General features: G+C 26.8%; 11 protein-coding genes across 11 annotated transcripts, besides 1 other annotated feature; 5 read left to right on the top strand and 6 right to left on the bottom strand.

Annotated features, from left to right (window-relative positions):
* Nucleotides 1-271: 271 nt before the first annotated feature.
* EHI_048700 (ubiquitin-conjugating enzyme family protein) lies at nt 272-781 on the top strand (the record flags this gene model as incomplete). The annotated part of the gene is made up of 1 exon (XM_647643.2): nt 272-781. Exon 1 carries the CDS (start codon nt 284-286, stop codon nt 779-781), a length of 498 nt encoding a protein of 165 aa, XP_652735.1. The 5' UTR covers nt 272-283.
* A 114-nt stretch (nt 782-895) lies between these two features.
* EHI_048690 (SNF7 family protein) lies at nt 896-1,650 on the bottom strand (the record flags this gene model as incomplete). Its single annotated transcript, XM_647642.1, has 2 exons — nt 896-1,261; nt 1,399-1,650. The coding sequence occupies 2 exons, from the start codon at nt 1,648-1,650 to the stop codon at nt 896-898; spliced, it is 618 nt and encodes a 205-aa protein (XP_652734.1).
* A 188-nt stretch (nt 1,651-1,838) lies between these two features.
* On the top strand, nt 1,839-2,747 carry EHI_048680 (60S ribosomal protein L12, putative). The gene has a single exon (XM_643408.2). The coding sequence runs from the start codon at nt 1,848-1,850 to the stop codon at nt 2,349-2,351; it is 504 nt and encodes a 167-aa protein (XP_648500.1). The 5' UTR covers nt 1,839-1,847; the 3' UTR covers nt 2,352-2,747.
* Nucleotides 2,748-3,813: 1,066 nt separating this feature from the next.
* EHI_048670 (WH2 motif domain contaning protein) lies at nt 3,814-4,689 on the bottom strand (the record flags this gene model as incomplete). Its single annotated transcript, XM_647639.1, has 1 exon — nt 3,814-4,689. The coding sequence occupies one exon, from the start codon at nt 4,687-4,689 to the stop codon at nt 3,814-3,816; it is 876 nt and encodes a 291-aa protein (XP_652731.1).
* Nucleotides 4,690-4,859: 170 nt separating this feature from the next.
* Nucleotides 4,860-7,028, bottom strand: EHI_048660 (uncharacterized protein; the record flags this gene model as incomplete). The annotated part of the gene is made up of 1 exon (XM_647638.1): nt 4,860-7,028. The coding sequence occupies one exon, from the start codon at nt 7,026-7,028 to the stop codon at nt 4,860-4,862; it is 2,169 nt and encodes a 722-aa protein (XP_652730.1).
* Nucleotides 7,029-7,296: 268 nt separating this feature from the next.
* Nucleotides 7,297-7,815, top strand: EHI_048650 (uncharacterized protein; the record flags this gene model as incomplete). Its single annotated transcript, XM_647637.1, has 1 exon — nt 7,297-7,815. One exon carries the CDS (start codon nt 7,297-7,299, stop codon nt 7,813-7,815), a length of 519 nt encoding a protein of 172 aa, XP_652729.1.
* Nucleotides 7,816-7,926: 111 nt separating this feature from the next.
* EHI_048640 (uncharacterized protein) lies at nt 7,927-8,298 on the bottom strand (the record flags this gene model as incomplete). The annotated part of the gene is made up of 1 exon (XM_647636.1): nt 7,927-8,298. The coding sequence occupies one exon, from the start codon at nt 8,296-8,298 to the stop codon at nt 7,927-7,929; it is 372 nt and encodes a 123-aa protein (XP_652728.1).
* A 121-nt stretch (nt 8,299-8,419) lies between these two features.
* EHI_048630 (actin, putative) lies at nt 8,420-10,574 on the bottom strand (the record flags this gene model as incomplete). The annotated part of the gene is made up of 1 exon (XM_647635.2): nt 8,420-10,574. One exon carries the CDS (start codon nt 10,572-10,574, stop codon nt 8,433-8,435), a length of 2,142 nt encoding a protein of 713 aa, XP_652727.1. The 3' UTR covers nt 8,420-8,432.
* A 381-nt stretch (nt 10,575-10,955) lies between these two features.
* On the top strand, nt 10,956-13,025 carry EHI_048620 (uncharacterized protein; the record flags this gene model as incomplete). The annotated part of the gene is made up of 1 exon (XM_647634.2): nt 10,956-13,025. The coding sequence occupies one exon, from the start codon at nt 10,956-10,958 to the stop codon at nt 13,023-13,025; it is 2,070 nt and encodes a 689-aa protein (XP_652726.2).
* Nucleotides 13,026-13,626: 601 nt separating this feature from the next.
* On the top strand, nt 13,627-15,879 carry EHI_048610 (protein kinase, putative; the record flags this gene model as incomplete). Its single annotated transcript, XM_647633.1, has 1 exon — nt 13,627-15,879. The coding sequence occupies one exon, from the start codon at nt 13,627-13,629 to the stop codon at nt 15,877-15,879; it is 2,253 nt and encodes a 750-aa protein (XP_652725.1).
* Nucleotides 15,880-16,573: 694 nt separating this feature from the next.
* Nucleotides 16,574-16,664: a repeat region.
* Nucleotides 16,665-17,090: 426 nt separating this feature from the next.
* Nucleotides 17,091-18,365, bottom strand: EHI_048600 (uncharacterized protein; the record flags this gene model as incomplete). Its single annotated transcript, XM_647632.1, has 1 exon — nt 17,091-18,365. One exon carries the CDS (start codon nt 18,363-18,365, stop codon nt 17,091-17,093), a length of 1,275 nt encoding a protein of 424 aa, XP_652724.1.
* Nucleotides 18,366-18,632: the final 267 nt, after the last annotated feature.

Here is an 18,632-nt window from a genome sequence, read left to right as displayed (position 1 = left end):
TAGAATTGAATTATACAACAAAAAAAAAATAAATTATGTCATAAAATAATTAATTGAAAGCAAAGGTTTTATTAATAAATAGAAAAATTATTATTTATAATTTAAACTAAATATAAATAATTAATTATATTGAATAAGTTAATAGAAAATATTATAAGATGAAAATCTTTAAAAAAAAAGAAAAAAAATCCAAAATTTTTCGGGAGAAAAAAGTGCAACGAAGTGAAAAGTGGCAACTTTTAATGGAAACGTAATCTGAACTAAAATCAATTTATTCTGCTTAATGGCAAACAAGTCAGCCCTTATTTTAGCTAAACAATTACAAGAACTTACTAAAAATCCAGTGGATGGATTTTCAGTTGGACTAGTCAACGATTCAGACATTTATGTATGGCAAGTAATGATTGTTGGTCCTCCAGATACGTACTATGAAGGAGGAATGTTTCAAGCTACATTAACTTTCCCAAAAGATTATCCTAACAACCCACCAAAAATGAAATTTATTTCAGAAATTTGGCATCCGAACGTATACAAAACAGGTGATGTTTGTATTTCTATCCTTCATCCACCAGGAGAAGATGAATTTGGGTATGAGAGTGCTGCTGAAAGATGGAATCCAATACATTCAGTAGAATCAATTTTAATAAGTGTAATTTCTATGCTTTCTGCTCCTAATGATGAAAGTCCAGCAAATGTTGATGCTGCTGTGGAATGGAGAAATAACAGAGAAGAGTTTAAGAAAAAAGTTAGAAGATGTGTAAGAAAATCAATTGAAGGATAAAACGGAGAGATTCTTCAACATGTTTGAATAGAATTGATTTTTATTTTTTATCTTTTTTTATAATATGTTTTTTATAAATTTGTGAAAAGAAAAAACATCAATAAGAGAGAAGTATTAAAAGGTTTCTATTACAATATTTTGTTTAGATATTAACATATCACTTTGAGAATTAACCTCTGGTAGTGACTCAGCAATAACCTCATTTTTCACAGCTTCTATACCGCCTTCTTTTTCACTCATAACCTCTAAAGCAAGTTTATTTAGTTCTTGTTCAATTTGATTTTCATTGTCTATATCATTTAATTGTTCATACAATGAATCAATCTCCTTTAGTTTATCACTATTTTCTTTCTTAGTATTGATAATCTCCTCAATAAAATTTTTAGGTATTTTGTTTAATATTTTTTTTATTTCTTTATTACTTTCATCCATTAACTTTGCTACGTCATAGTTTCTTTTTGAAGCTTCCAACTGAATTAACTATATGATTATTTTCGTCTAAATTCATTTCATGTTTCTTTTTGGTTGAACTAGCTGTCTCATAAAACCAATTAAAAAGAAAAGAAACTTGAAAGAAAAGAAAGGATATGACTAAAAATTGTATACCATTAACAAACTATAGTTTCTGTTTGATCAAGATAACACCGAATTTCCTTTAAATTAGTTTCATAAAGTGTTCTTAATTTTATTTGCCTTTTTGCATTTTCTTTATCTCCTTTTCTACAATATTTTCTTGCTTCTTTATTTAATTTTTCAATATTATTTTGATATTCTTTTTCCCGTTTACTAAGATTATCTCGGTTTACTTTTAATTCGAACTGTTTTTGTTGAAAACTATTATCTACTGTTTGGCTATTAAGGTTGCCCATTTTTTCTTTTAACAGATGAAATAAATAAGTTTATCTTCTAAAAACTAATGATGTTTATTTATTTTTTTTTATTTTTCTAAAATTAAAAATAAAATAAAGAAAGAAAAACACAAAAGAAAAAACCCTAAAACACAAAAAAAAGGGTGATAATTGATAAGTAAAATAAATGAACTAAAAAATGTACAAGAGCTTTCTCCATGCCACCTAAACCAAATCCAAATGAAAAGAAAGAATTAGTTGTTAAAGTAGTTGCAGGTGATGCAGCAGCAGGTGCATCTCTTGGACCAAAGGTTGGACCTCTTGGACTTAACCCAAAGAAAACAGGTGATGACCTTGCCAAATCAACACTTGCATGGAAAGGATTGAGAGTAACAGTTAGAATTACTGTTGTTAATAGAGTAGCTACATATGAAGTTATTCCATCAGCTGCTGCTCTTATTCTTAAAGCACTTAAAGAACCACCAAAGGATAGAAAGAAGAACAAGGGAATTCCAACCGTTCACTCTGGATCTATTTCAATGGATGATGTTTATGAAATTGCTAGAACAATGAGACCAAGATCACTTGCTAAGACATTTGCAGGAACAGTTAAAGAAATTCTTGGAACCTGCAATTCATGTGGATGCCAAGTTGATAAGAAATCACCAAAACAAGTAATTGCAGAAATTAACAATGGAGAAATTGAAGTTCCAGAGAATTAATTTAAGTGATTTTTATTACTTTTTAATGTAAAAAGAACTAATAAAGTCATTGTTTCATATGAATGATATTGTTCCTATTGAATCATTCCAATTATATTAACAAATTCAAGACTATCCACAACCTATAGACAATAGTTTCATTCCACTTTCAGAAAATGGAAAAGCACAATCAATGAATGTGATTAATATGAGTCTGAAGTGTGTAATGACTGGAGGGATTTTTGACATAATAATTGAAGGACAACCTCAAGTTATACACATAGGAAAAGGTCAGTCTGGTGGAAAAAAATATTCACTAAGCGTTTATGGATAACTTAGAGAATATGTAGTTTATTTTTATGATAACAATTTTCAGAGAAGTGGAAATGATTTGATTACGACTATTCAAGTCAAATGAAGATATAGAAATTGGATTTGTCATTCTTTAGTTCTTTTTGACTCTACTAGACTAAACGTTAAAAAAAAAGATTGAAGGTAATTATGAAGAGTTAATTTTTAAAGGATATGGATTACCATCAAAGATTGAATATGTAGTTGGTAATTTAATTGTGAAAATAGATGTTGTGGATTAAAGTCAAGAAAGATTATTAAAATTTATTTAAATTAACAAATTAGTTTAAAATAGTTTCAAGAAAAAACCAAAAGATTTAAACTTGAAAAGAGGACTGAGAAGTATCAGATTAAGTTATGTCAGGATATATGCCAATTATTGGTTATGACCAACTCGGGAGACCCATGTATGGAACAACTGTCCCTGCATGTTGTCCAACTGTTCCTGTGGTTACTACTACCGTACCAGTTTATCCACCTGGATATATTGTACCAGCTGATCCTTATCAAGTAATGTATCCAACTGGTTGTACACCAGCAAATTATTATGGAGGATTCTAATGTGTTATTCATTAGTAAATGAAAAGTTGTTTTAGATAATTTATTCATTGTTTTTGGTTAGTGTTATATAATTTAAATGGATCTTTGGTAAATTAAGCATTGTATCTTTTTTGTATCTTTTTGACGTATCATTTTTTTTATCAATTGGTTTATTATTTATATAATTTTAATTTTGGATGGTTGAAGGATATTTAAACTTAAACACAATGGTATGTTGATAAAAGAGTTTTGGCTCTGCTTAAAACTGTATAAGAGAAACAATCTTGTTTGAATATTTTGTTATGTTAATAAAAGCAAATTTTTAAAGAAAGTATTGAAATTAATATTTTTGTGTTTCCAAAGTTTTTCTTATTAATATTAAATTGAATATTTTTGTTAAGAAGTATATAATTATATAATTAAGTAGGAATAATGAATAGATGTTAACAATAATAATACAACATAGATATGTTAAGTTTAAAGATGAAAGTTGAGACATTAATAAAAATTTATGTCATAAATTTTGTTTATGTTCAATCTTCAAAAAAGATAGAGTAAAATATAAACAAACCATTTTTTGTTAATTAACTTTTTACCATTTTCTTTGTGGTGTTCCTCGAGTATTTTTCATTGAACTTCCTCCTCTATTTGCTCGTGCTGCAATAGCAGCCATTAAAGGGTTTGTTGGATAATGTGGAGTTGTTGGACTTTGTTGTTCTTTAGAAATCATTGGTTTAGAACGATCATTTACAGTGGTCTTTTTTAATTTTTTTCCTCGCTGGATTTGTGAAAGTAAGTCTCCTCTTCCTGACGTAGAAATACTTGAAACGCTTGGTACCTTTGAATTGTCAATAGGAGGAGGTGGTGGTGGTTGTACACACGCCTGAGGTGATTGAGGAACATTAAAAGTGGAGACTGGAGCAACATTCTTTTCTCGGGGGTGTTTAATTTCTTGAGAATTTGAGTTTGTTAATGATTTACAAATGTTTAACTCTTCCTTTATAGAAGCAATATTTGAGTTAGTAGTTCTTACTTGGTTTTTTAATTCTTTGTAATTTTCTTTAACTTCATCAATTATGTTATTGATTTCTCCAAGCTTCTTCTTCATATCTAAAATAATTTTTCTGTTTTCTTCACATCCACAAGATTTTTGAAGTAAAGACATATTTGGGGATGTAGTTCCTTTTGACTCATTTATTTTATCAGACATTTTTCTAATTACATTAGCCATTACCTCTATTTTATTTTGTGTTTCTTGTTGTACCTTTTTTATTGTGTCAACTTCTTTGATAACAACTTGAAGGGTTTTAACAAGATTAGCTTGTTTTTTGTTATCTTCTTCTTGTACATCTTTTATTTGAGAAGATATAAATTTAAATAAGTTGATCATCGAGATTTTAAGTTGTCTTCCATTCACGTTTGTATCATTATTTATTTGAAGATTTTCTAAAACTTGTTGAATAGACATAATGACAAGTCTGATATTTTCAGTTCGTACTAATAAATTTTTTAATGGGTAGAATCTTAAAAAGTATTTATTAAGAATGTTCCACGTCATTAGCTATTCATTTAACGGAGTAATAAGTTGAAGAGAAGATTAAGAAATAAAAAGAAAAGAAAGAAAAACGTCAAGAATCTCTAAATTAAATTTACTTTAAAATTCTTAGACTCTATATTAAAAACCCAAGAGCTTAAAGACTTTGGAAGATTAAATGAAGTGATGTTATTACATCTGCTGAATGTATTTTGGTCTATGAAAAGAATGTTAGGAGGAATGTTAATATTATTTAGAGAAACACATTGTCTGAAAGCATTTGAATTAATACATTTTAATGAAATTGGTAATTCGATAGACCTAAGTTTTTCACAACGATCGAAAGCATTTGAATTAATGACTTGAAGATTAGAAGATAAGTCAATTGAAATAAGAGAATAACATAAAGAAAAGGCATATGAATCAATGATTAAAAGAGAGTCAGGAAGTTTTATTGAAGATAAAGAAGAACACTGATCAAAACAATGTGTTTGAAGAGAAAGAAGGGATGTAGGTAGTTCAATTGATTTAAGAGAAGAACAATTTAAGAAACAATACGGAGATAGACTAGTCAATGACATTGGTAAATGGACATAAGTTAAATGCTCACAATTAGCAAAACAATTTAACCCAAGGGATTGTATTGTTGAAGGAAGGCTAATTGTTTTTAGTGCATTACAACCATAGAAACATTCATTACCAATAGTGATAAGTGGTAATGATTCTAATTGTAATGTTGGAAGAAAACTACAATCTTCAAAACAACTGGCACCAATTATTTTAATATTTGAAGATAATTCCATATAAGTTAGATGACTACAATTAGAAAATGCACCTTCATCTATCATAGTAATGGAAGTAGGAAGTGTAATAGAAAGTAAAGCATTGCAATGACTAAAACAATACTTTGGAATAACTTGTAATGATGATGGTAATTGAACTGACTTTAAATAGAAACAATTTTCAAACAAACTAATAGAAAGGGATGATAAAGAAGATGGAAGAATAACTTTTGTTAAATTAGATTTACAAAAACAATTATTACCAAGTGATGTAATTAATGTAGAAAGTTCAATAGATTGAATTAATGAAGATTCAAAACAATGATTTGAAAGAACAGAACAATTTGATGGAATAGATATTGTTAAATTATTATTGTTATAAGAAGATAATGTTATTGAATTTAATTTTAACAATAGTGGTGGTAATTTTACTTTTAAAAGAATATTTGAATTAACAAAGAAACAATTATCATTTTGTATTGTCAAATTATTTGGAATATTCATAGACTTAATTGATGTACAATTCATGAATATATTATTTCCAATTAATGTAAGAGAAGAGGGTAATGTTATTGATGAAAGACTTTTACAAAAAGCAAATGAACGGTCTCCAAGATTTAATAAATTTGATGAAAAATAAATTGATGATAATGATGTACAACCTTCAAAAACAGAAGATCCTAATGTTATTATTGAATCTGGAAGTTTAATTGTTTTTAAATTAACTTTCTTAAATGCATCATTTTCAATTTTTTTAAGTGTTGAAGGTAAATTTATTGAAGTTAAATTTACACAATAAGCAAAAGCCTCTGTTTTAATTGAAGTAATTGATTCAGGAAGAGTAATTTCTGAAATTGATTTATTTTCTTTAAAACAAGAAGATCCAATTGATTGAATTGACTCATTTTTAAGAAGAATATCTAAAGAATTCATAAAAAAGAGATTAATAGGTTGTCCATTAATCATTTCAAGTTGAGATGGTTTTTTAAAATATAATAATTCATTAAAAGTATTTAAATAATAAATATTAGAATGAATAATACCAATTATTTTAGAATATGAGAAAGAATTAAGTGACTGACAATTATCAAATGCATCAATTCCTATTAAATGAATTGAATCAGGAATTGAAATAGTATTAATTAAATCACAATATTCAAATGCTTTATTTCCAATTACTTCTAATTTTGATGGCAATTCAATAAATGCTAATTTATTACAATGTCTAAAACAATTAGATTTAATACTAAGTAATTCATCAGGTAAAATGATTGAAACTAATTTTATTTCATCATTAAAACAATTTTCATCAAGAACATTAATATATTCTGGAATAATTATTGACTTAATTCTTCTTGTTGACATTTGATATGTATGATCTTTTTCATTAGTTAAAACAGAAGAATGAAAGACTTGTTTATCTAATTCAGAATCTTCTGGATGTTGATAAATCCATAAGAAAACATCATGTTGGGTGAATATAATATTCATTTTAATTTAGAACTATTAGTATTATTTGAATATTATTAAATAATAAAAAATAATAATAAAATAAATTGTTTGTTGTTATATTTAATATACTATTAAATTATAATAACTTTATTATTCATATTTTATAATTATTTTATAAAAAAAAAACAAAAAAAAGGGAAAAGTGAATTGTGTAGATGAGACCATCTATGTATAGTTTGTCTCTTTGTTAAAAAAGTGATATGTACATGAAATTAATGTAACAGAACTACCTTCTTCATATTTAAATATGGATATTAGAACAAAAAATGAAAGACCAGTAACATTGTTTAACCAAAAAAAAACAAAACAACCTTCTATATCATTACCACGAAATTCTATTGTAGACACTCCATTAAATAATGGATTAAGACAACCACAATTAAGAAGAACATCAGTGTTTATGTCTACCCCTTTAACTACATTATCTGATGGTCCAAGTCAAATGAATAATCAACGTTCTATTATTATTAAAAATGCACCATTATCTGAAATGGGTAAAATTATTGAAGAAGCAAAAAAAAATGGTAAGATAGAAGCAGTAAATCAAACTAATAATGGGGATATAAAAATTGTTTATTCTTCTGTTAATGATGCTCATAAAATGATCTCCAATGGTTTAATGTCAGCAAATGGAAAACAATATTTAGTAAATGGTATTAATCAATTTGGAGAAGAATATGGCTGTGGTGATGTTCTCCAACAATTAGTTATTCAACCAAGAAAAACATTTTGGGATTATCTACTTCATTTGGTTGGTCTTAAATAATACAAAACACAATATTTTATTATACGTTAGATTGATTTTCTTGATGTACTTTTTCTATTTAAGTTGCACTATTTTGTTTTCAAAAGTGAAAGAAATGGTTCAATTGAAATATCAATTAAGTGATGCGAACAATTCATAATTGATTCCAATAACTACAAAGATAATTACTAATGAAAATAAAATTAATGAAAGGAAAAAACAAAGTATAGACAATTGAACCCATTGTTGAATTTGTTTATTTGTTGAATGACGGTATAAACATGCATTAATTGGCCATAAACAACAAAATATAAATCCTAATACAAATAATAGTTTTGCTTGAGGTTCACTTACATACACTATTTGAACAGGAGATGATTGATAACCTCCATAATTAGGTGATAAACCATTAAAAGGTGAGACAGGCTGGTTCTGATAAATTGGAGAATAAAGAAATTGAGTTGACTGAGACTTGTCTGACTGTTTAGGTGATACAGGAATCATAATAATTTCATACAAAGAGAAAGATTTACCTTATAATATGTATGACTTTTCTTTTCACTTTTTATATCAAAAATCTAAAATACATAAAAAAAGTTTATGACTTAAAAAAATAAAAATAAAAAGTTGTTGTGAATTTAATTATTATCGTAATAATCTTTTGTGCATTGTTCTTCATCTTGTAATGTAGACATACCAGCTAATAAAGCAGCACCAGCCCATGCTAAATATTTTCTATTCTGATGAACAATAATCTTAACATCTCTTGAATTCATCTTATTTTCTTCTAAAATTTTTTTGAGGTCTTGATCAAGTCTTTCTGGTAATCCAGGGAATAATGTTGATCCTCCAGCCAAAATGATATGATTTAACAATGGTCTTCTTGAAGTTAATGGACATTTTTTAATACATTCAAAGATCATTTGTGGTAATCCTTCTGTATCAATACCAACCTTTTCTGGTTTAAATAAAGCCTCTGGACATTGGAATCGTTCTTGGAAGAATTTAGAAGTGTTATCATTTCCAGGAACTTTATATTCTTTCATAATTTCTCTAGGCTTTCTTTTCATTTCTGCATCATAGTCAAGGGCAACATAACAAACATTTTCTTTAATTGCTCTAACTAATTCCATTTGTTGTGACGTTGTATAAATATATCCACATGACCTTAATAACCGTTGCATATACTCTGTTAACCCAGAAACATTACCTTTAATTTTAGTTATAGCACTATCAATAACAAATCCATCGACAGCTGGTACTATTTGCATTCTATTACCAATTTCAACTACAAGACCAGTTTCCTTTCCTTCTGCATACAATGCCATTAATGCTGGATTAACTATTTTTAAAAATGGAACATTCAAATCATTAAACATCATAGACTTGATTTTGTCTGTTGCAACTTCATTCATGTTTGGTAAATCTGTCATCACTACTGCATGGGCACTTGGTTCTAATTCGTTTAATTCGACTTGATAAATATTTTGGATAATGTCAAACAACCCATCCCAATCAGTATCATTTCTTGGATCAAGAGGCCAAATTAACTTAGCATTTTCATCAATAGCTTTATATCCAAATTCTTTTCTTTCTCCTCCTTCATATTCTTCATCTTCTATCACACAATAACACGTTGGAATAACCTTTCTTGGTTGTTCTTCTCCTGCAACCCCAACTTTGATAAATGAACTTCCACAATCAAATACTAACACTGCATCATCAGCAATCTTACTTAACATTGCATTTGCCTTTTCTTCATTTTCATGTGCAAAGAATGCTGATTGTGCAACCCCCATCTTCTTCTTTTTTATTGTTTTTTTACCAGTACCTTTCATCTGAAGCTCTCCACCACTAATTCCAGCACTTCCTTGTTCAGAGGTAACTGGCATACTTGGTTGTCCTAAACTAGGTAATCCACTTGGTTGTCCAAGTCCACCTCCAAGACCTAATCCTTGTGGCTGCCCTAATCCTCCACCTAATCCTAATCCACCTCCAAGTCCTAATCCTTGTGGTTGTCCAAGTCCTAATCCTTGTGGTTGTCCAAGTCCTAATCCTTGTGGTTGTCCAAGTCCTCCACCTAATCCTAATCCACCTCCAAGTCCTAGTCCTTGTGGTTGTCCAAGTCCACCTCCAAGACCTAATCCTTGTGGCTGCCCTAATCCTCCACCTAATCCTAGTCCTTGTGGCTGGTTTTTCTTTTCTTCCTCTGCCTTCTTCTTAGCTTCTTCTTCAGCTTTCTTTTTAGCTTCTTCTTCAGCTTTCTTTTTAGCTTCTTCTTCAGCTTTCTTTTTAGCTTCTTCTTCAGCTTTCTTTTTAGCTTCTTCCTCTGCCTTCTTCTTAGCTTCTTCTTCCTCTGCCTTCTTTTTAGCTTCTTCTTCCTCTGCCTTCTTTTTAGCTTCTTCTTCAGCTTTCTTCTTAGCTTCTTCTTCAGCTTTCTTTTTGGCTTCTTCTTCAGCTTTCTTCTTAGCTTCTTCTTCCTCTGCCTTCTTCTTAGCTTCTTCTTCAGCTTTCTTTTTGGCTTCTTCTTCAGCTTTCTTTTTGGCTTCTTCTTCAGCTTTCTTTTTAGCTTCTTCTTCAGCTTTCTTCTTAGCTTCTTCTTCCTCTGCCTTCTTCTTAGCTTCTTCTTCAGCTTTCTTCTTAGCTTCTTCTTTTATTTTTTGTGACTCTTCTTTTTCGTGATGAGATTTGTCTTTCTTTTTCTCTTCTTTTTTCTTTTCCTCCTTATCTTTATCATCTTTTTTATCGTGTTTGGTTACTTTTGCAAAGAACTTCTTCATATACTTTTTAAATGTAATTTTTAGATTTCAAACTAAAAAACTATGATTTCGTTGTTGGTTTCGACGTCAATCGTTCTATCGGTTTCATTTGGAGTTTTGTTGGTTATTCATAACTGAATGATTTTATTTATTTCATCTTTATTTCTAAGAATTAATAATAATCTTAGAAGTAATTTCCATAAGAACTTTTTATCCTTCCTTCTCAATCACTCATTATACAGTTTTGACTTCCTATTTATATTTTTAGATCATTTTACTTCATAAAACACAAAAGAATAAAACAATCAGAAAATGTTACCAGACTGATTGTTATGTCAAAAACAAAAAGGAAAGATAAAAACCAAAGAACTTAAAAATAAGAGAAAAAATAAAACAAAAAAAATGAAAGCATCTGCTTCTACTACACATTTTTTAGGAAGAAGTATGAAGACAATGACAAGTTGTCAAGTAACACGAAGAGCAATGACATTGCCTCAACAATTTAAAATGATGAATGACATTGATGAATTACAGATTGAAACATGTCATGGCTATTCATTGTATCAAAGTTTACAAAATATAAAAAGTAAATTAAAAAACTTTAGTATTAATTACAACGCTAAACAATTTATTAATACAGACTTTATTCAGTTTTATAGTAATATTACAGAATATGTTAATTTTCTTACATCACAGTCATTCCCTTCTAATTGCATTACTGTTGTTCGACTTCATTATTTAATTAACAATCTCTTTATAGATTTAATACACTTTACTGAAGTAATTTTAACATCATTAACTTCGAATTTCGATCATTGGGATTGTCTTATTTTATTAATTACAATAGAAACTATTGTGTTTTCATTACTTCATTTAGAAAATGTAATAAAAAGTCTTAGTAATACTTATTTAAATAATCAGTCAAAAACTACTACCACTTCTAATTTACAAACTCCTAATGAAACAAGTGAAGATAATTTAAATACTCAAAATGATGGAGTGTCATCAATGGTTTCATCCAACCCAGAATTATCTCCACGAACTAAGCCACAAAGAACTTTATCTGAATATTTACCAGTTAAATTTGATGAGAATAGTTATACATTATTTACATTAGTAGACCAATTTATTAATTTGCAACGAATTGTTCAAGAACAAAATAATGATTGGAAGAGTAAACTTGACCAATGTAAAATACTTATTAAAAAGAATTTAAAAATACAAAACAGTCCTCCATTTCAAACTGAATATAATGAATATTGTGATAATATGACTAAAGCACCAAACACATTTTTTGATAATTGTTCTACAAACAAAGTGAATTATTCTCATTGTTATGGATGGCTTCCTTTATTGTATAAAATTACTCAAGAAGATTTTTTTGCTTCATTAATTCATTTAATAAAAGAAGATGAACGTAAAGTTATTAATGTAGGATTTCTTTTAGAACATTGGCGTAAAGTTCCAAGAGCATTTGAAAGTAAATATATGAGTGGACTTTATTCAATTTATGAAGAATTATTAAAAGTTCATAAAAATGGAGGGACTGTTAATGCCTCATTATTATCAATGAAAGAAGAATATGAATTACCTATCTTTAAAAGATGTATTTGGAGATATCCACCACAATATTTTTATATATTATTAAATCCTAGATTTGTTGCACAAAAATTAACTGAAGCACATGTTGGTATTTTTACTAAATGTCCACCTCGTGCAATTTTTTATTCAAAACAAATGAGAAGAGCTGGAATTGGAGCAACTGATTTAAAAAAGAAAGTTGATATTTTGGCATATTGGGTCTCTCAATCATTATATGAAAGCGTTCAAAACCCATTATTAAATAAAGAATTTCATGAATATTTCATTGAAATAATTTCACAATTGTATTGGTTACGACATAATCTCCTTGCAACTTTGGGACTTTCTATTGGGTTTTCTTCTTTTAGACTAAATAAATTCGAGAAACCAATACTTCGTAATGATATGTCTAAACTTAGAAATTGGGTTAATGAATTGACTGACCCAAAAGATGGATCATATCCTAATTTAATTACTGCAATGAAAGAATTAGGAAATCCATGTATTCCTTATTTTGGTAGTTTCCAAAATATTTTTGAAAAAGTATTAAGTGCTGACATTCAAGATGTTGGTGTATTGTATTTAAATATTGGTAAAGCTACTGAAGAAACACGTAGAAATAGAATTAAATGGAGTGATCTTATTTATGAAGATTCAACATATGTTAATAGTGCATTTGAAATATCATTTAATGAATGGTGTGAAACTCCATGGAGTGATAGTAAATTATTTGATTCTATGGTAAAGTCAACTAAGTTTAGAGTACTTCATAAGAATCAAGATATTCCAAGAAGAAAAAAATGTATCATCAATTTGAAAAAAACAAAGAATGGATTTATGGTTCAACCAACAAGTATTTGTCGATATACAAAATATTCTCCTCTTCTTTAGTTCAATTATTTTATTTTTATAATATTTATTTTTTTTTTATGATTCTTCTTAATGATATAATAATTATTTTGTTAATCTTCTTATTTGATAAACTTTAATCAAATTGTTTCTCTTATAAAAGATTCATAAATTAAATCTTATTGACAAATAAAGTATAATTACTCTCTTTTCTTTCTACTTTTCATTTTTGATTGATTCTTGAGTTTTTATGTTTGTTTAAGAACTTCTTTCAATATTCTTATTCTTACTCATTGAATTATTATGATGTTTGTTGTTTAATTTCAAACTAAAAGATATCTTAATACTAATACGTTATGAGAATATATTAAACGAATATAATAGTCAAATAAATATCTTAATATCAGAAAAAAAAAACAAAACCAAATAGTCAGTAAAAAAGTTAAAGAATGATGGAGTAAAAAAAAGATAAGAAATAAAAGATAGTAATAATAGTTTTGAATTACAAGATAAATAATACAAAATGATATGTAAAAGATAAAAGATATTTAATAATGTTACAAAAAACAAAATTTAAAAAATAAAAAATAAAAAAAAAGAGAAATTAAAAAAGTAACTCAAAAGAGATAGAAAAAATAAACGAATGACAAATCCTTCTTCAGGTGAAACAATCTTGAGGAAAATACGAATTGAATTAACAAAAGCAATGAATTTATTTTCTGTCAATAACACACCAGGAGAAGCTTTTTTTACGTTTCTTATAAATAAGAAAGAGAAAAGAGTAAAAATTAATAGAAATACTGTTAATATTTATCCTAAACCACCATCAAATACAATTGAATTTACTGGGATTGACACTAATTCTAATGTTATTGATATTGAATTTCATAATAAAGAAAGAAATAAACCAAATAAAATATATACTGGACAAATTCTTTTAAATAGTTTATTACCATATGATACTCATCATTGTATTGAACTTGTTTTAGACCCATTTAATAAAGACAATCAAACGTCAACATCAAATGATTGTAAAGAAGATATTACAAATGAAAAGCTAAAATATAAAGATGGTATTATTCCTACTATTACACTTTCATGTTATTTATTCCAAGATAGAGAAAAAGAAGATGAAAAAGTATTATCAAAAGACCAAACTCCTTTAATTTCTGCAGTTCAAAAGAATAGTTTATTTCTTGTGATTTATTGTTTAGAACATTTTAAAGCTTCAATAAATCAAAAAGATGATCTCGGGAATACAGCTCTTCATACAGCCGCTATAGAATATAATAATGAACATATTATATTAACATTATTAAATAATAGTCATGTTGATGTAAATATAAAAAATTTAGATGAAAATACTCCCCTTCATTTCTTTTGTTCATATTTTAGAAATCCAAATTGTAGTGAAGCTTTTAATATGTTTTTAAAACGTGGAGCAGATGTTAACGCATTAAATAGACTTCATGAAACACCTCTTCATAGAGCAATTCAAAATCCATCAATTCGTATGTTACTTGTTGAATTACTTCTTAGAAATGGAGCATTAGTAAATTTTCAAACAGAAGGAGGACAAACAGCATTACATTGGGCAGTTTATATGCAACGAGTAGATTTATTATCAATTTTATTACTTTATGGAGCAGACATTAATATACCAAACAAACAAGGAGAAACACCATTATCTATTTGTGAAAATAAATATAAAGGCACAGCATTTGCAAGGACATTTATCTATATATTAGAGCTTATTAAATATCTTGAACATATTGGTGCAGATCCAACTTCAATTAAACTTCTTGTTAAGAATAAAATGTTTAAATGGACATTAGCAAAAGTTTCTCCAAGAATTTTATTTCAAATGGGAGTTACTGAAAATGAAGAACAAATGAAATTAGTTAGAAATTTTAAATTAATAAAAGATATTGATCCTGAAAAAGCTATTAAAGAAATACCTTCAAAAAGAACTTTATTTGAAGGAGAAATACCAGAAAAAGGATGGATTAGAAAAAAAGAAACATGTGAATATACTGGAGAAGTTAGAAAAGTTGAATTTGGAACAATACTCACTGCAATACTAGAAGAAAATAATTCAACTACAGTTATTATTAGAACATTTGAAAGATCTAATACAAATGTTAAATTATTTAATGAAAATTCAAAAATATTAATAACATTAAAACAATGTAATGGATTATTAAAATATTTTGGTGTTCTTGAAGAAGAAAAAGCATTAATAATGGAATATTGTGATAATGGAAGTTTAATGGATCTTCTTCAAAGACAAACTATTGGATGGAAATTAGTATTTGATTTAGCAATTCAAATTATTGATGCAATAAGTTTTTTACATAAACAAGGGATTTTACATAGAATTCTTAAAGATTCTAACATCCTTATTGTAAAGAAAAAAATTGATGATAATAATGAATATGATGATGTTTATACTATTAAACTAAGTAATTTCGCTTTATTTGAATTAGGAATTGAATCAGAAAAAATTAAAAAAATGAATGGTTTATGTGCTGCTCCTGAAATCATTTCAAATGAATTATTTTCAGATAAATCTGATATATATTCTTTTGGTATTATTTTATGGCAATTAGTTTATAAATGTATTTACAATGTTTATTCAAAACCTTTCGAAGAATATATTATTCAAAACTTAAAAGAACCTCAAATTATTCAACAAATAGTTTCTTCTAATCTTCGTCCTGTTATTCCTCCTCCAACCCCTCCTCGTTTAGCTACTTTATTACGTTTATGTGTTTTAAAAGAACCTGAAACTCGTCCTACTTTAAATGAAATTGAATCTACTCTTGTTGCTTGTGAAAAAGAATATAATAATAATAGTTCATTATGGGATGCATCTATTGAGGTAAAATCTAATTAACTCTGTGTTAATATTTAATCACTTTTTATCGATATTATTAGAAATATATCTCTTTTTATTATTCTTTTTTATTTTTTAAAACTATTTTATTGTATCTAGACTTGAAGATAGTAAGTCTGTTACATCACAAAAAAATCAAAATAACTCAAAGAGTTAAGTCACCAATTGTTGTCTGGTTATGATATTGCCTTTGGTTAGAAAACATCTTACTCAATAATAAATGGAATTATAGTGATTATTACTTATATAATAGAAAAATGTACTTACTTATTAGGATGTAATTATAGTTGTCAATATGGTTATTATCAAAGATAAGTGGAGGTTGTTGTTGATACATGAAATTAATAATAATATGGTAATAGGGATATATTCTTTTACCATAAAATAAGCAAATAAAGAAAGAAGAGTGTTAATATATAATAAAAATCAAATAAAGAAGAGATAGATAATTAAATGAAGAATACTTTAAGTTGATGAAATATGAAAAGACATTGATATAATGTAAATAAAAGAATGAAGAATAAAAACTCTCACTTCTCAACAATGAAAGGTTAAAGAATGATTAAATAATGAATAAGCAATTAGTCTTAAAGTACAATAGAAAATTCATTTATATCACTTTTTATTTATTGATTATTTAAGTTTTTCTTAAAGAGTTTTACTTTAATTTGTTTTTCATTACATATTTTCTTTTACTTTATTGTAGAAGTAGAGTATATTGAAGAAATTGAAGTAATCACTTCTCAATATGAAGAAAAACTAATTGTTGTTATATCAATTAATTGTTATATAAATTTAGTTTCATTAAAAATAATATTTATTTCTTTTTTACATTTTCTTTTTCATATTTTTTTAAGTAAAACACGAACGATAAAAACATGTTACTAAATAATCTCTCATTATATAATACTATTATTTTAGTGATTTTAATTATTATGAATATAAAGAGTATTATTTTTTTTACTAAATAGTAAATACCTTTAAAAATTTAATTGTAGTTATTTTTTAATAGAACCAATTACATCATCACAAAACTAACTAATGAAGAAATGAATATTATTCAATTAACAATCAATTCATAAAACAACAAAGAAACAAAAATAACAACATTTAGTGTTTTTAAAATAAAAAGAATACTGTAATTAAAATTTTTTTTAAAAAAAAGAATGAAAAAGAATAGAATTAATAAAAAGAAAAACAAAAAATAAATGTTATGAAAAATCTTCTGTAAGTTGTTGATATCGTTGAGGATATTGTGGTACAGGATGTTCTATTTGAATAGAGGGTTGTTGAGAATGAAGTTGTTGAGAATTCATATAGTGTTTATAAGTTTCACTAATAGTTCTGACTCTTTTAACTTCAAGATATAATGTACCTCTTTTATTTATTTCTAATTCTAATTTTTTCCATTGATTATTTAATAATTGTTCAACTTTCCATTTAGCATCTCCAAGAGAATCATCTGATGTAAAAGTATCACGATCAAATAGATGAAATATAATTTCTTCTCCAATTGATTCAGTAATTCTAAAACACTGATTCCAATTAGGATTAATTGAAGGAGAGAATACGTATGTTTTTTTTTCTTTTGATTTAGTAGTTTTAAATTTAACATAACCATCACTTGTTCCTCCTAAATCATTTGCAATAATATTTTTAGCACGAACAAAATATATATAAAATTTCATATCTTTATCTTTATTAATATCATTATCTTTTGGAATATATCGTGGAATAACATTATGATAAACACTTCTTATACATTGAATAGTACAATCTAAAGTACATCCTTTTTTCCCTGGAAGATGTTCTTCAGATTTTTCTCCTTCTCTCATATCAGGAATTATATAAGAAGTTTTATCAACACTTGAATGTGAAGAAATAATACCTGGTTGTTTAATTTTAATTTCCATTTTTTCTCCAGGTTTACATCTTAAAATAAATGTTTCTCCTATATTTGTTGTTAGGTTAAATGTAAATAAATTTGACACTTGTTCCTTTTGACTTGGTGTTTTAATTATAAGTTTTGCTATTTGTGGATTCGTTGAATTCCTTCCTAAATGAATTGCTCTAATAAAGTCTATTCTTATAACCATATCAGCACTGGGATCAAATGGGTGTTGTAATGATGATGTTACTCCTTTTTTACAATGAAGTGAAACATATAAAAATCCTTTCTTTGAAATAGGAATACAGTCATGCCAATATTCTCCACTTACCATTGCAGGTACTACTAATACAGCATCTCCTAAACAATCATCTCTTGTTACTAAAACATGACCAAAAATATGAAACACTATTTCTTCTTTTGGTTCAGCAATAATATCAAATTTTTCATTCCAAATTGGATTAACCGTTGATGCTGCAATTTTTGTTTTTAATTGTTTTGTGGAACGAGTCTCAAACTTGACATACCCATCACTTGTTCCTCCAAAGTTATTAGCTACAATGTTCTTAGCACCAAGGAGGGTTAATTCAATTTCCATTTGTTATATTTAGAATTATTAGTTTGTTTTGAAAAGAAACTTGTTTGAGTTAAAAAAAGACTATTCAGAAGATTCTTATCTTATTCACGGCATTTCATTCTTTTTATGTTTTTATTTTCTTATAATTTTCTCACGGATATATTATCATTTTTTTTTTGTATTAAATTTAAAATCCCTTTTCAACTTTATTTTAAATCCCGGATTGGTTGGGGATTTACTATGTTTCTTTCACGTACAGGTATATATAACGAAATTTAATAATTGTTG

This window comes from Entamoeba histolytica, genomic scaffold (genome assembly GCF_000208925.1).
Source record: "Entamoeba histolytica HM-1:IMSS scf_1104750517047 genomic scaffold, whole genome shotgun sequence".
NCBI lineage: Eukaryota > Evosea > Mastigamoebida > Endamoebidae > Entamoeba > Entamoeba histolytica.
Note: the sequence above shows the minus strand (reverse complement) of the source record. Positions and strands in the feature narration are given on the sequence as shown.